Raw genomic sequence first — 17,448 nt, forward strand, 5'->3', positions numbered from 1 at the left:
AAACCTGCAAATGATTTAATCAGGTGAATGTTCATGGGATCAGATTATGACTTTAAAAATCATACAGTCAGATCAAAAATCTATTAAATCCCACAAACTTATTTCGTCTCACTAGAGCTCTTATCAGATATTTCCATCAATATTCTGCAGAGTTTTGTTAAGGATCTAAATGCTTCTACTGGACAACCGCCACCTTTTATCATCCTTATTAGGATAATTTGGTGACCTCATCCCAGCATAGTAAGCCTCATTTGCATGCTTTCCTTGTCTTTTTTCCATACAAAACATGCGGGGTTGATGACAATACTGTTTCTAAATGGCAGACTTATTTTTACTTTTAAGAATATGTATTAACTGATTGAAAAACCGACTTAAAACTGCTGCAAGGTGTCTGATAGGAACTGTACCAGAGGTGTCTGACTGTACAGTCCAGGAGGGTTCATTGAGCTACGAGACATAGAAAAAGTTGAATGTGAACTTTGAAATTGTTCTGAAATATAAGCAAATAATAAAGGATGCATGGTTATAGGCCTTTGCTACAGTAACCATAGCTACTATTAACTCTGTTGTTGTAATTCCTCCTGGTTGCCAACAGAGGTCCATAAAGATCACAGATTATTCTATGTCCCTCTAAATGCAACATAGAAGTCACAGAGGAATGACATTTTGTGAGAGGCTTGCTTCCTAAATCTAATGTTTTATTCAGTTATGGAGAAAAGGGCAGTTTTATCCAGTATTTAATTGGAATTATGTTAGAATTTACTAATGTTTATTCCAGGAAGAACATTTGAGGAATGATGCAATTTGATATATAATGGAAAATGACAAATTAGAATTGGTAATTTCATTGTGGTATGAATAATTTTCAGCTCGTAAACCTGGCAGAACAATGACATGAATGTATTTGATTCTTGGGTCTGCAGCAGGTTCAGGTGGATCTCTCAGCTCTCTTTGTTCTGTTTACACAGCGTGAACCGTCTGTGGCTCCTCCACTGTGCTAATTCTTTTGCACAATGCTCTGTCCAAACTCAGAAGTTGCCAACCCACTAAGGAACTGCAGGCGATTAAGTGTAGGAGGATGAGGATAATTACAAGCTTGCTATATTCAGGCGAGTCCCTGGTTCCCAGATCCTGCCTGCCATCCACATTCTCAGCACCTCGGCTGGTGGAGAGCATAAAGAAAATGATCTGCTCTGCTCACCGACAGAAGAATCACAGTCATGAGTCCCTGGAAAAATGTCTGTGACCTAGCTGAGCAAACACCGTGATGCAAAAACTTACCTGCAATCTAACCACAGATCCAGACACGAAATTATGTTTTTTTGAAGGAGACTTGTGTTTTATATCCTTCACAAGATGGAAGAAAGAGTGAATAATCTAAATCTACAAAATGAATTTCTATTTTACAAACATAAGAAAGGTACAGCCATCAAAGCTCATCAATAACTTAACCTTGGCTTCACACAGGATTTTGGCTCTGTAAAATTCATAACTTGGTCAACAGCCTGTACATTTACAGTTACTCCCTTTTAGGATTACTGAAGGCTAATTGGGAATGTATTTTTTGGTCATTTGAGTCATTTATCAAGCAAAAATACCAAATATTTGCTGGTACCATCTTCTGTAATGTAAGGATTTTCTCGCTCTCTCTGTTTTATATTATTATAAATTAAATATTTTGAGTTTTGAGACTACTAGACCTGCAGTTTGTGCAGATACAAGGACATTTGAACTGGTTATGAAACAGTCTTAACTTGGTGCCGTTGCCTCAAAATGATCTACATAAGCTAATAAGACTATCAGCAAAAAGACTGGCTATTTCAGTATCATTATTATAGTTAAACTTAATGTCTGTAAGTCAGTTTCCAACTTATCCAGGTCGGATGACTCATAAAATCAGAAATATTTCTTATGTCTGAGTGCTGAGGATATATTGAGGAGTTTCACAGCCTGAGGGAAGCCGCTGCTCTGTAGTCTGGAACAGTGCTAAAACTAAGTTTTCTAGTTTAATCTTTTTTTGTTTAAAGGGACGGCAGGATTAACTGAAGATGTAAGTTTCTTCTATTAGCTTTAAAGGTGTCACTTTCAAATCTAGTTTCTGGCATTTTAATGATCAAAAAGTTAATCTTTGGATGTCATCGTGGCCCTAGGCTACAATGAAGTGACCAATCAAGACACTACAGACAAAAAGTTACTTGTGTTTCTGAACATTTAAATGATTAGTGTGGCGTTGTTCTATATTTTCATTGTTGTCAACAAGCCAGCACTTTCTGACTTTGTCTGTCTGCAGCTCTGAGTCCCTTTGTTCCTACCAAAGCTGCAAATCCTTAAAAGAAGGTCACACAAATAAGTACTTTTATTTTTTACTTACTTTTATTATTTTTTTTCCAAAGGCAAAATTGTGCATTTGTTCGGGACTATTTTCAGCTGTGGATTAATACGCATTTGATGCTCTAGTGTGTGTATGTGTGCTCATGGTATTGAACAAACATGTCACCCACTATGAGAGTAAGCACCAGTGTGTGTTTAATAGTTTCTGGAAAGCAACAGAGTTTTTGAAATTTTGTGACAATCATGTCCATGCCCCATGCATTTAAGCTGTTATCGTCGGGCAGAACAGGGTTTGTCTTTGTGGTTCTTTGGATATGTTATATTGACTGGTAGTGGATAAATTAACTATGTAATTTAAGTAAAGGCTACACATTGATTGATTTATCTTAAAGGAGACCAATTATGCTCCCTCAGTTTTTTCCTTAGTTAAAAAGGTCAGAAGAAGCTCCTCTCTCCCACAGAAAAAACTGCTCCTTCAACGCCTCGCCAGTAGTCCCATCTTTAATGCTGTAACTTTGTGACATCACACTACGTCATCATGTCACACATTTGCATTATTTAAGCCGAGCAGCTAGTTTTGGCACGTAAGAATTGATTTTGCACAGCTGCTCTGTTGTTGTTAGCAATGCTGGGTCAGGCACGCGAGAGCTGACCAATCAAAGCAGACTGTAATAGTCTTAAAGAGACAGTAGCTAAAACAGAGGGGGAATGGAGAGCTGCAGTGCTGGACAGTATGAGAAAACTGATGTGTTTTTGAGCATTAAAGCATGTAAACCTATTCTATCAGAAACACAAAATAAAATTATGAACCTGAATATGTCAACTTTAAGGTGTTATGTAAATACAAACACAGGGTTGCTCTGCTGCGTCACATTGCCTCTTTTACAATCAGGTATTTACTTTAATCTGTTAAAAACCGACTGTATACATTTTCTGCATAGTTCTATGTAGTTTTTACCTGCGTAGCCGAAATATAATGGACCAGCCACATAAAAATAGTGATGGAGCAGCTTCAGTTGATTAGGAAGGAGACTTACCCTTTAATCTTGATGTGGATGGGTGTTTAAATTCCAAGGTGGCGCATCAAGAAACAGAAACACACGTTTTCCACACCCGGTTAAGAATTTAATTATTTGTTTATTTATTAATTTATTTACGTATTTCTATCTCCAGATTCACCCACCCGAAAAATATAAATTCCGGTGTATTCCAAAAGAAAAAAAAAGGAAAAAAAAAAAAGGAACAATGGCATCTTCATCAACCGCATCAAAGGAATTAATCAACAAAAGTGGCAATAATTATTATCATTATTACAATAATAATTCAATGATCAGAATATCCACATTCATAACAAATCCATATACAACTGCAATACACTCTTCAACACCACTCTTCCATTAATATACACAAAATCCCCAAATGTCTGTCCTGTCAAAACAACAATAGAGGAGTTTTGGGGAGGAGGTGGGGGGGGGGGGGGGCTATGGCTTGTCAAGGGGTATGAAGATGAGTGACCAGCGGAGTTAATGGATCTAAGGTTAGTAAGAGTATAAGGGGGGAGGCACACTTATTTATTAAGGACCTATACAAAAACAAGCAAATGTCCAGTAATGACAGTATACTTTCATGGAAGGATTCGCCAGTCCGACCGAATCTTAACAAAAGGTCAGACGGCTCCACGAGAGGCAGAATTTGGGGAACAAAATTTCAAGAAATATATAAGGGTTGTCGGAATAAATATATAACTCTGAATGACAACCGTTGCAAACATATACCATAGGAACCTAAAGTGAAAGTCAGATACGCAAGAACTCAAAAAACAGGTCGAGAATTTTTCAAAGAAATGCAGATGGAGGTTTCTGGAAAAAAAAATAAGAAAAGAAAAGAAATTGTCTTAGTCTATATATGTACAAACATTGCTTGGTCACCCAAATCTACTTAGAAAAGCTTTTTAGTTGGTCAGAAAATGAGTGCAAGCTTAAGATTATGCGAGTTTACTTCTTGTATGAGAGCTCTCGAGAACGCAGCTATAAGTGACAGACCTCGCTGATATTTCTAAGTCTGCACACAAAGTGCCTCGGATAGCTCGGTACATTTAAAAACCTTTCCATGCCTCAGTATTGGTAACTTGAGAAGACCTATTCATAGAAAGAGAGAGAAACATTAGAGGAAAAAATAACTGTACACTCTGCATATACAAACAAACTGTATATACACATAGACATACCATATATACACATTTATCCAGTATATACACAAAGATTTAGCCAGTACACACACTTATATACAAACACATTCACTCGTTTTTTAGCAGGACCTCTAACATATCTCTCTCTGTATTTCAGTCAGAAGTGGAAATTGGCAGGGATTTCAACTCGGCCTGGTGTCAGTGGAGTCCATCCGTAGAAATAAATGGGGAGTTTTTGTTTTTGTTTTACTGCGATTGGACTGCAGAAATGTGGCCCACACTGAAACCAAGAGTTCATCCTCTGCTCGGTTTAAAACTCTACAGACAAGATAGTCGAATACAAAACAATAGCTGTAAGGGGACGTCCTCATCCGAAAAACACCTTCACATCGTCCGTAAATGGAGAGCTCCATGGCGATTGTTGGGCAAGAAAACATCCGTCCACTTTTTTTTTTCTCTGTAATTTGATTTCGAGTGAGCGTAACTAAGAGGAGGGAGGGCACAGGTCACAGCAACGTGCAAACTGCTGTAAGGGGAGTAGGTAAAACACAAGTTCATCCCTTTTTCGTCAACGTCCTTCAGGGCAACGATTCTCTCCACAAGATTGTCTCAGTAAGAAAACTTGGTTCATATAAAATGGATTATTTATGAACTTCCATTAGATAGAGGCGTCTATCTATATCAAGAAATAAATATCTGCTCCGGAAGATTTCTGATGAAGAGTTTTTTATCTGTTTTTTTTTTTTCTCGTCGTATACTATTGTAAGAATAAGCAAGTATCATAGAAATATAAATAATAACATTCTGTCCGGTTTTTTTCAAAGTCTTCACTGAAGCAAGAGTTGTGGTTTCTGAAGCAGTTTCACTTGTTGTATTTAGGCTGTGCATATTTAGTTTCCTTTTTAAAATCAAAGTCTGTAAAGAGACTGGAACGGAAGAGCTAAAACTATGAGAAAGAGATCAAGTGTGTCTAAACTGGAGTAAAAATGAAGCGGTTAAATAATGCTTTCCTAGATAGATAAAGAGTGAGTAGATGAATCAAAGGGTAATTTGAAAAGACTATAAGAGAGAGAGAGAGAGAGAGAAATAAATGCTTTGAAAAGTAAATCAGCTTTGACTGAAATTTCAAGAGAAGTCAAGCACCGTTGAAATACATCTTACCCACAATACACCTCCCCCCTCTCTCTCGATTTTGAGCCTCGCGCCTTCCTTGGCCTTTGTGTTCCTCCATTCTGCTGATTGATCAGACTGCATAGCTGTTCTTTGCATGCTCGGCAGGCTAACAAACGCCCCGATATGTGTCCAGCCTACCTTTTTAAAAAGTAAAATGTAGATCCAAGCAAGAGGCGTCAAACACACTTTAAAAAAAAAATTATCCTGTCATCAAATCAGAGAGAGAGAGGGCCCAAGTTAAGATAAAAAAAAAAAAAATCCCAGCATTTCCTTACATGGTCCGCTGGGGCTCTGCACCATCCTTTGAGCAAAGAGAATGGGACCAATGCCCCAAGTTCTCCCTTTGTCAGCCAATCGCGTCACGAGAGAGGGCTCTGGACATTTGGCTATGCCACCCTGTGGACTGTCGATGGTGCATCAGCCAATTAGGTTCCACATTGTCCTCGATGAAGCTTTGAGAGTGGCTAGGGGGAGAAAAAAGGGAGACAGAGAGAGAGAAGAAACGGGGGAGGGTGCTTGATCAGGTGCTATTGAAGCATAGCTAGAGACCGAGTATCTGCTGCATGGTGGCAGTCTTTCCAAAGCTGGACTCATCTCTTTTCTATAGTTTTATATATATATATATATATGTTCAGCTCTGAGGCAACTGCTTGTTTACCTGAGTCACTGAGGTATTTTCACAGCAATGTTAATTTCTCAATCACGGATCATCTCTGAAAAGACACTGATGTTCACACCTAGACCCCTTTATATCCAACATTCTTCATACACAAGTGATTTCACAAGAAGAAAAGGTAGCCCTACAAGCTGTCTAAATAGAAGACAATCTTTCCCTGCTTAAGACTTGCTAGCATTATTAACATTTGGTGGTTCAACAGTTAAACATTCACTGAAAGTGTGAGCTAATCCGCTAGCACTGTCCTGGAGAGTACTAGCATTGGCCAATGTCGACCTTTGGACACTGCAAAGTAAGTGACCTGTTCTCTCTGAAGAGAAAAAATGGCTGAGGTGGAACTCTTCAACTCGTCTTGGTTCAACCTGCACGTTTAAACAAGCTGAGTTGTTGCAGAGCGACACCAGTGTGTGTGTGAGGCTACAGAGACAAAGAAACATATTCACATCCAGACGAACCTTACAACAGACAGTTCATACACAAAATGAAGGAAAATGGATACACGTTACAAACATTTTAAAGACTCGTGTTCTCAGCATTTGACACATGACAAACGGAAGAGTTCATTTCAAAAAATACATCATACAGTATTTCTAAAATTGACCGTAAATTAAAACAGTTTACTCTAAAAAGTCATTTAATTATAATTAGAGATAGATGCCACTCTTTTCATTTTGAAATGAAACCTGAAAGTATGGAAACAACATGAAAAAAGCATGTTCTCACTGAATTATTTAAAGCATCAGGGGTGTAATATATTCTTAGGGTCCTATGCAAGGCTTTAAAATGTGCATCTGGTCGATGACTAGCTAGTCTACTGGCCAAAGGATGCTCAGTATATTTATCCCAGGCACTTAATGGCAAACCTAAATGGTTCAAATGTTTTTTTTCACACATATTTGGGGAGATGATATCTTGTCATGCTGGCGATGTTTGCTTTAATAATGTGTGGTTAAAGTGCATCAAATTAAAAACATAAGGGGATTATTACTAATCTGTCGTTAGTGTTTGTAAGCACTCAAAAAATTGTAAGAGAATTTTTTGTTAAATTAAAAAGTACCGATATTGGCACCATTTATCTTCCGTACATGAACACAATGGACCAACACATTTTAACTGAAAGAAAAAGAAACCTTAAAACTGAGAATAAACTCCATTCATTCATTTCACTCAGAGTAGCTTCATTCAATCTTTTAAAATTGTTTAATGCTCCGTGTAAACTGAAGATAGCACTCTGGGGCTCGGTCTCCACAAATTTGCAATAACCCATTCAATAGATGATCCATCAATTTTTGAGCCGGGGAGCCATTTTTTTTATTTACTGTAAATAAAACCAGAGATTGGAGGAGGGTGCTTCTAAAAACACAGATATGGAAACCCCAACCAAACCCCATCAGACATAAGAACAACAACAGGATGCACAAAGAACAAAGACAAAGACATGTACAAAACATATCGTGGGGGGGAAGGAAAAAGTCCTGTCAAAGACAAATCACAGGAGAGAGAGAAGAGACAGTGAATGAATCAATGAAAGAGGCAGTGCTATGGCAGGACACAGACATTAGACTTGGAAAATGGCACCATTTTGTTTCTGTTTAGCACCAGTTTATCACATATCGGTTCTGAGATTGAGAAGAGAAAAATTGCACGAGCTCAGTCCAAAAAAACAAGAAGTCCCTTAGATTGAAAAAAAAAAAAAAGAAAAGTTCCCAAAAATGTCTTCCGTCACTCAAACCTTTTACGACGCTTGATCTTGTGTCTTTTAATTTTTTTTTTTTAGCCCACAGATCATTTCTCTGACTAGCAAGAGACTCTGACTCTGACTTGGATCTCCACCTGTAACCTCCGTATCAGATCTCTAATGGAAAACCCTGTTGAAAAACACTCAAAGGCACTAAGAAAAGCCAGACTACATCACCACGTCTCTACCTAAACGATTTTGCAGCCTGGCGTGTTCAGGATATATTTAATGCACCTACATCCATGGGAGTCAAGGGTGACTATAAGCTGGCTTATAGCACTTGCTAATGGCTACTATGAAGTCTTTGGGGTGCAAGACATTCTATAGTGTTTTGTTCCTTACGCGTGTTTGTTTCTCATGAGGCCACGGACAGGCAATGAGAGCACAGAGCGGATGTTCACATATCGGCTTGGTTTGCTTTGTTTGACTGATTCAAACAGCACGTTTACAGGGTATCACTATCTTGTCCTGCAAGACTGATACCGACTGAAGCTCCACGTGAGCATCAAGAGAACGAGTGTCCGTTGAAGAGCCCTTTGTGTTGTGTGTTCATGTGTTATGCACTGTACAGTAGCTGTATGATTGCTACTCGTCTCCCGCGCACTTTTTCTTCTCTCTCTTGCCCCAGGATTAAGAATATCTATCGTTCTTTTTTTTTCAAAGCATTGTCTCGCTAAAATGGGACAGTGTCGTCTCTCTCTGATTTGGCTCAGTGTTGTGTTTGACCTACTCCCCCTTCTTCTGCTATGCCTGTAGTTGCTGCTGCCCTGGTTCCGGTTGCCTGTGAGGTTGTCATGGGGGAGGATGTTTTGTTGCCACGGAGCTCTCCATTCTGACTAGGATGCTGATGAGGAGTGGGTAGAGAGGGAGGGTCTACAGTTTGGGGGAGGACTCCATTGTGGGGTGAGCTGTCGGAGGAAATGCCCGAGGAAGAGATTCTGAGGCCTTGATCGTTGGTTACCGCTCCTCCTCCTCCTCCTCCTCCTCCTCCCCCTCCACCTTCAGTTTTCACACCGGGGTCTGCAGAACCCAGGGAGGAAAGCTGGTCCTCCTAGCGAGATAGAGAGAGAGGGGAGGGGAAAGAGGAGTGGGAGCGGGGAGAGGTGGTCGTAGGAGAGAGGCCATTCAATGAGCGATGGGAGGGGGGTAGTGAGGAGTCGTAAAGGAGATGTCCAATCAAGGCAGATAACGTGACATGTGGAGGGAAAAAAATCACATGTTGAAGAGGTGTGAGAGTGTGGGAGGAAGTAAGAATAGTGAGATACAGATGGGATAAAGGAGGAAAAAATCACCAGAGGAGGATGTGATTGTGGAGAAACATCAACATCGGGCGAATACAAAGAAGCGAGTTGGAATGAAAACGTGTAAAAGCAATGTCAGTAGCAAAGTAAGGAGGAGTTAGAAAAAAAAAGACAAGTGATAAGGGGTTGGAAGAACCACACAGAAAGAAAGAAAGAATGAAAGAGAGGAGAAAGAGAGAGCCAAATGAGTCACAGAGTTGATGCATGACGTACACCAATAGAAATGGCAGCACAGGAAAAAAGGGACACAGGGAAAGAGGGGATGAAGGGGAATTAAAATTCTTGAGCTCAAATGGTCCTGATCCTCTCGGGGATGAGTAGCAAGGGGGTGTTTGTCGGGTGTCAGGAAAGGTAAAGTTAAAATGAGTCATTCTTTGCCAATGAGTACAAATCATGATCAATATCGACTACGTTTTTACTTAAATGTGCGAGCTCGAGTAGCTGAAAGTATTTTTAAAAGAACTCTATAATCATGGCTTCTAAAAATATCTTAACAGCACACACTGTAGCATCAGCCTCTTACTGAGAACATGCACAAAGCCACATAGAGCTCAGAGCCAAATTCAAAAAGCAAGGTGCATCCTATAGCATGGCAAGAGATCCAAACCTCTGTCAGATTCACCAAGCAAAATGTCTGGACCCAAACCCATCGACCGCAACCCTTTACCACCAACGAGAGCCAAGTTCTGGGCTAACGCTAGTGTTGGTAAGAACCGGTCTGCTTTTCCATAGAGTCATTATGTGACCGTATACGTCTCGATATCCAAGCATGTCTTTGGAATGGCGTTGGCGGACTACATCGACATTTTACAGAAGCAGTTCCTGGCTTTGCATGACTAAATCAGCATTACAGTGTAACACAACTGGCACAACGAGCTGCTCATCGCGATTGCTTCTATGCTGATATCTAAGGAGGCCTTAAACCGTCATGGGTCAACCATATTATGTCCTTTCTCCCGTGATAGTGAGTTAAATTTTATTTGTTTTCTCAAGACCATGAGTTGTCATTATAAGGGAATAACAAATTAGACAAAAGATATTTTTATTTGTGATCCAGAGAAACGAAGTTTGTTATGTCATCATCACAACACCACAAATATTGCTTTTCCAATTTCATAAGATTCATGAGAGTGGACCGATACATACACACTGGTCTGTGCGGTTATTGCTACACTTGTTAAATGTACTACTTGAAAGAAAAGTTGATCTCTGAGTCTTATTCGCAAACTTGTCAAACAATGATGCTCTGGGATTGTCGGAAGAATCACAAATAAAATGTAACTCATCATCACAGGAAAACAGAGGAACTAATATTTTCAATTCATGACCATTTGGGGCGTCGGTAGATATCAATCCACAGTGAAAAGCTTTCTTTACTATTCTCTGCACAATTCAGACTAAAAGCGATACATGCTCTAGTTATAAAAGTGCCTAATAATGTTTTAGTTGGTCCTTGGTCGATAATCCCACCCTTAAACCCCTGACGTAAGCGGTTCTCTGTTCCAGACCAGCAACGTTTGGTGCTGCTCTTGAACCAATTTTTCTGACCAAGAGCCAGTTCTCTGGCTGTCAAGATGCAAAGAACTAGTTCAAGAAATGGTACCCCCTGGCTCCGAAACTGCCCCTCGGACTGCTTGGTGGAAAAGGGCATGAGCTGCTGCATGGGTGCTCATCCTGGGTTGGAGCTTTTGATCAGTGAATAAGTCAAAGTTTGGTTTTGCCATCTTTTCTTTACTTACATTGGCGCAGAATAACAGCAATGCAAATATCATTATTAGTATATTTCAAAGTGTGTTAGCAAGCCTTCACTCCCAGTCCTGTTCACTGACGTCTGTGAAGGAGCAGTGGGGAGAGAAAACAATTGGGTTATTGTGCCAATAAGACAACTATGAGGACTCTATTCATGACGGTGCTCACTGTATCCAAGAGCTACTGCAAGATGATTTGAATATAGAAGCACTTTGAAAAGCTGAAAATCACAGTTTTACCATCAGACCAGTGTAGAACCTCTTGAAATAATTGCACTCGATTGATCTCGCCTGGCACATTTGCTGTGTGGTGTCTAGACATAATTACAGAGACTCTCTGTTTCACTGAGAAATGTGAAAAAACAAGCTAATTTAACTCAGCTTTATTTTCTTCATCAAACATTGGAAAATATGTATGACATTAAATACCACTTTATTGCTCACATACAAGAAGTATGAATACCGCAATATGAATGGGGGTGACATGCTGTAGAGGGGGAAAAGACAGGAAGTAGGAGGGAGAGTTTGGTCTGCATCCAGTAGAGAAAATGAATCAAAGAAGGAGCAAAAGCAAATTATCACTGGATAAAGCTGTATCTGATGGGTGTGTCCATACTGAGTGGAAGGTGTTTCCATTTCACTTAAAAGAAAGAAGTGAAGAGAGGAAGAACAAAAAACAAAAAAAGGAAAAATTACCCCCAAATTTGATATGAATTAGCAGGTTTTTTCTCTTCTCAATCAGAACCAAAATGAATGAAATACAGTTTCAGCTGCTAACTGGTGCTATGAACAGCTACGGTTTCTATATGGTTACAGACAGTTACAGGATGCCAGTAACATGACTCCACCGACACTTGTTTCATTACTCTCAAACACGACCAACAGTGTCGTTTAATATCCATGTGTAGACACAATACACATGTCTATTAAACTCAGGGATCAAGCAGCTGAACAAAGACATGGCAAAAATGTTTACTGACATCCTTTTTTTTTTTTTTTTTTTTAACTTACCAAACTCGCTTCACTCTCTGTGGGCTGTAGTGTTTTGATTACTTGGTGCATTCAATTACAGCTCGATGTGAGAGTGTTTTTTATGCTAATGAAAATTGTTGTACTGGAGACAGAAACACAAAACACTTAGCGGAGTACTGAAATGTTGTGGTGTTTGGTAATGATGCAGATAGTGTCGTACACACAGGTTCTTACCCATCTCCTCCAATCTCCAATCAATTTGATGTGGATGTCTAAAGCAAACTGAAAAATCTTTCTCGCCTCCATGTTTGAAATAAAAAACCTGCTGTGAGTGTTGGTTTAATAAGTTTATATATATATGTATATATTTATATATGGCTTAAAATGACTATAGCTTGCCAGGTGGAGAGCTCTGACTCTGACGCCAAAACGAAACAAAAAATACGCATGTCACACTTCATCAGACGCTCCATACGCCACCATTCAACCAAATAATGTGCCCAGGTGCCAAACACATACACAAACACATAAATATCAGAAAAAACACAGACTCACTGAAAGACACAGAAAACATACACAGTACACATCAATGCACATTAATCAGTGTTCGTCAGGGAAGGATCGGGTCAGATACGGAGATTTCCCCATAATTCACGTTGTTTGTCTGAGGGTGTGCTGGGAGGGATGGAAAAAAACTGAATGGAAATGTGAGTTCATGTGTGTAGGAAAACATATGTTAGAGGGGAAAAAATCTTTAATAAAAGATAATTCACACAATAATCCAGAGACTTTTGGACAGATTTATCACAAAGAATGGATACAAATCCACATTTGGGCCTGTTTTTAACCAGATGTTTAACCAGTAAACAGGCACAAAATGTGACAGCTTGTGTGTTAATGTTCACACATCTGGACAGAAGTCTATGGAACCGTAAAACATGTGATTGTGTGTGATTTCTTTTATTGGATTTTTTTGTGCAGCTACTTGGCAGAAAGTAACGTAAAGCTTAAAAATATTTTCTGTTTATGTTTTTTGCTGATGACTTGTCATTGTACATTTGTAACAGCCAGAGGAAATCTGCGTCCTGTTTGTAATAAATGTACGAGTAGTAATATTATTTATCATACAAACTAACCCTAACTTCGACTCTTCAACCTTTCAATGGAGAAAGGTTATAGATTATATTGGTTAATATATTCCCAGTTAATCAGCTCAAGTTATAAAATGTGGTGGCTATGAATATTTGCAAATGCCAACATCTGCTTAAGAATCAATGGTATTCATTGATTATTTTGTATTTCTCTGCTTTACACAATGCAGAGAGACACAGGAAGGTATCTGTATATGACATGAAAATCATTAGCATTCAGTCATGTTATTGTTGGCATATATTATGTCTGTGAACTGCTGGTTATGACTGAATTGTGCGTCTTAATGACACTTTTAATTGTTACATTTGTAGAGCACTGCAAACAGTCACACACAAAACAGTCAATGTTTAATATTTTTAAATGGCTTAAGTGCTTCTGTTTCTATACATTTCTGCCAAGGCTTATTAATATGTTGTGAGAGAGCATATTATTCATGTCAGATCTGAAATAAACTCCCTAAACTCGCTGTCACAAAGTATTTTCAGAGTTACCAGTGGATGCAAAGTGGCAGTGAGAGTGTTGGGAGAGTGACAACAAAACCACAGCAGGTTAAAAAACATTTCTGTCTGTTAAAATAAAGTTGTAGTTTCCTTTTTATGATAAATCCTACGATAGGACTGTTACATACTTTACTATATCAAAAACGATTAAGAAGACTTATAACTGTGGGACCAGATGAGCCAAATTGGCTTTTCCTGAGCCAACAGCCCACGAAAATGACAGCAGCTTATTATGATGCATAGATATGTTAAGTGTTAAGCAGCGACCTCTAGTGACTGTTTTGATTATTACAGCAGGGACGTAGGAAGTGTGGACAAGTAATATAAGTAACACAAGTAATTAAGAGTTAAGGTCCTCATAGGTAGAAGGTAGGTCTTTCGTTCATGATCAGATCCAGTGTGAAAAAAGACATACATTACGTGACTTAAGTTATTTAGGTAATGTAGGTACCAAAACCACATTGTTTTCTGAAACCTAACCAACAACACTGCGAGCATAGACAGAGGTCTGGCAGGTTTGCTGCTGTCATGTTGCTTTGGAAGATGCAAACAATCGACCCATTCAGTCGTTTAGGTTAAAGGATGGGTCACATAAACCATAGGTGTGCTAAAAAGCTAGCTACAGTAATTTAGCTAGTTGGCTAGCTTGTAAAATTAAGCCAGCCCTCTGCTAAAAGGATAAAAAGATAGCTAGTTTTCTTGCATCAGGGCACTCAAAGGGTAGGAACTGTGTTCAATCCAAACTCTTGTTTACATACATTAAATTAATCTGGTATCCTTGAGTAAAAAGTGATCACAGGTTGGCCTGGTGCTGTGGAGAGTGTGTGGAGTATGATTTATAGGCGCTACAGTTCAGACATATATCAGATGAACAGCTCTCGCTGCCACATTAGCTACTTAGCTCACAGTTAAATCTTGTTTTGTTGTCACTCTTTCAACATGGAGGTGTGCCCTTCAGAGCCATCAGCACCTCTGTCCAAAATACTCTGTGACAGGCCCCTTTTTTCTGGAAGATAAATGGGAAAGTAAGGTGGGCCCGTCAGTGTGTTGGACTTGCAGTGAGTTCACAGGGTGCTGCATGTGGACAGGGACGCACATAGAGAACAGCAGAAGTGGAAAAGAGGCAGCAGGATATGGATGGAGAGTGAGAGTTTGCCGGTTTGTTTATTACCTGGTTACTCGGGGTGGGACAGGCGCGAGACGGGGCTGCACTAGGATGGACTGACGCCTCCCCTAAGAGAAATCACCGTATCTCATCAACATAGGAGGAGAGGAGAGGAGAGGAAGAGGGGAGAGGAGAGGAAGAGGAGAGGAGGGTTGAAGGCAGGGGTGCAGGAGGAGGAAGTGGACAGCAAAAGAAGGAGGGAAGGTTTGTGTGCAGTGTGGGGAGGATTGAGAAGGGCAGTGAGGGTCGAGAAAATCAACGGCCACCCGAACGACACAATGCAGAACAGAAAATGAAACTGGAAAAAAATGACATAAATATACACAAAAAAGGCCCACTAACGCACATTTACATACACATACGTAATGGCAACCATACACGCGCAACATTATCGGACAACCCAACAGCCTGAAAGCGTTAAAGCAGCGTGCCATGCTTTGTGTCATTAACAGAAGTCATGCTCAGGACAAGAAAAGAATAAGGCGTTAACTCTGTGCTCCAAGCGACATCTGCATCTGAAAGCAGCTTTGTAAATTCAATTATAGCCTTTTTTAGGAAGCTGAATCTTGCATGTTTCCTGCTTCAGAGAGGTTAGTAAAACATGCTTATCAAACGTGCAATCGTCTACTACATAAAGATAAATATACACACTTGGAAAACACAGAATAATATTCACATCAATATACTTTATCCAAAAGAAAACAAGAGAAAAAAAACAGGTTTTATTGTAACTCACAACACACCACACACGCGCTCAGAAAATCACCAACTCTCAAGAAGTTGCAACAATTAAAACAGATAAAAGAGTGCAATCAGATCTTATGAATGAAACATCGATATGATTAATGTCACTGCAAAATCATTAGGCAGTTTCCTCATTATAAACACCTTGCTGATGGCTGCTGATCAAACGAAGAGTTCACAAAATCTAAAAAAGGCTGTAAAGATTGTTTAAAAAACCCAGACGTTTCAGTTCTATAACTGATAATGAGCAGTAACTGCCAGATACTGTAAAAAAAATATACCACAATGTCTTTATAAAGGATTCAACTTTAAATGGCACTGACTAGCTGAAAGAGGGCTGTTCAATGTAAATTCATAACGTATTAACCTTAATTTGTTAAATCATTAGTCAAGGTTATTGGACCATCAAATGAAATGTGTTACACTGAATTTGTTAGTGTAATAATGTGATGCAATTTATTGGATTAGCATGTACAGGTTTTCTGCTGTCTTCAGATTTGAAAGACCTTTTTAATAACACAGTGTGCAATTTATTGCCATTTTCTCAGTCATTCCAGTAAAAAAGGTGGCAGAAAACTAATGTTACTGTCTACGGCAAGCATTAGAAATGATGGTAACACATTTCGCAGGTGCAGAAATTTCATAGAAAGTTGTTAGTAATTATCAAGTAAATAATGAAATTTCTCCCTTATTACCTCAACATCTATTAGAAATTACGCCAACATTATTCATTGATAAATATGTTATTGTCCAACAAACAGTTACTAAATATCTGGTCATTTATTTAACATATTTTCAGGAAATTCACAGCTAGTTTCTGTCTTACTTTGCCTCAGCAGGCCACTAAATCAAAATAAGTTGTTGGGGTTTCATTTCAAACTACACTCTTGACTACATCCTGAATGAGTTGACCTCACTAGAAAATTGTGTGGAAACCCATCTTCTATAACCATCCAAGTCTTTATACCAGGTGAAACTAAACAGGTCTAGTTTAACAAACTTAAACACATAATTGAATGTGTAGACATATCAAGCTTACATTAGTAGGCTCAAAATCATTAGTTCATATAAATTATTTATTTTCTGGAGTAGCATGAAATAACTAACTTAACTTAAACAAACAATAAGATCTATTCTATAAGGAACCAGCCTGTAATGTATGTTTATGCAGCGCCTCACACGGGGCACCATCATGTTATGTAGCGCCTCACATGGGGCACCTTAATGTTATGCAGCGCCTCACATCGGGCACCATGATGTTGTGCATTGCATCACACAAGGTGATCTAATGCAAATTAGATCATATTATTTATCATAATTAACAATAATCCCTCATAATGATTAATTATTATTGATACCTAAATGAAACTCAAAACTCCCTTGTAATGCTCCATGAGTACTACGTGACTGTGCCTCGTGAGATGGAGTGCACAACATTTACACATCTTAACCATTCAGCTCATATAAAGTTAAATGTTGAGTCAACACAATCATTTAAGTATCTGATACGCTACTTTGTTCCAATATTGTTACATAAATGAAACTACTTGGGTCAAGACTGAATCAGTATTAACCTCTATCATGGTTAGTGATGTCTTCATAAAAAACATTACATTACTTAAAATGTACGTTTCAATCATATATGCTTTCTTAAAACTATGAAAAAGAAAGATCTCAGGATAGTTTGAACTATTAAACAATGCATGCTGGGAAGGACTGCTAATTTGTAAAAAAATAAAAAATAAAAAAATAGCTGAATA

The 17,448-nt window shown here is 38.8% G+C and overlaps 1 protein-coding gene across 13 annotated transcripts in view; it reads right to left on the minus strand.

Annotated features, from left to right (window-relative positions):
- Positions 1-3,448: 3,448 nt before the first annotated feature.
- The window catches only part of syngap1b (synaptic Ras GTPase activating protein 1b), a 169,968-nt gene continuing 155,968 nt past the window's right edge, over positions 3,449-17,448 (minus strand). For 9 of the 13 annotated variants that reach the window (XM_030393281.1, XM_030393282.1, XM_030393286.1 and 6 more), the window contains one exon: positions 3,449-9,157. In XM_030393281.1, the coding sequence (XP_030249141.1) occupies positions 8,816-9,157 (342 nt within the window). In that variant the 3' untranslated portion in view covers positions 3,449-8,815. Of the gene's footprint in view, positions 9,158-14,950; positions 15,013-17,448 lie in introns of all 13 variants that reach the window. The other 4 variants (XM_030393290.1, XM_030393289.1, XM_030393291.1 and 1 more) reach the window with 3 other exon arrangements.

This window comes from Sparus aurata, chromosome 17 (genome assembly GCF_900880675.1).
Source record: "Sparus aurata chromosome 17, fSpaAur1.1, whole genome shotgun sequence".
Classification (NCBI taxonomy): domain Eukaryota; kingdom Metazoa; phylum Chordata; class Actinopteri; order Spariformes; family Sparidae; genus Sparus; species Sparus aurata.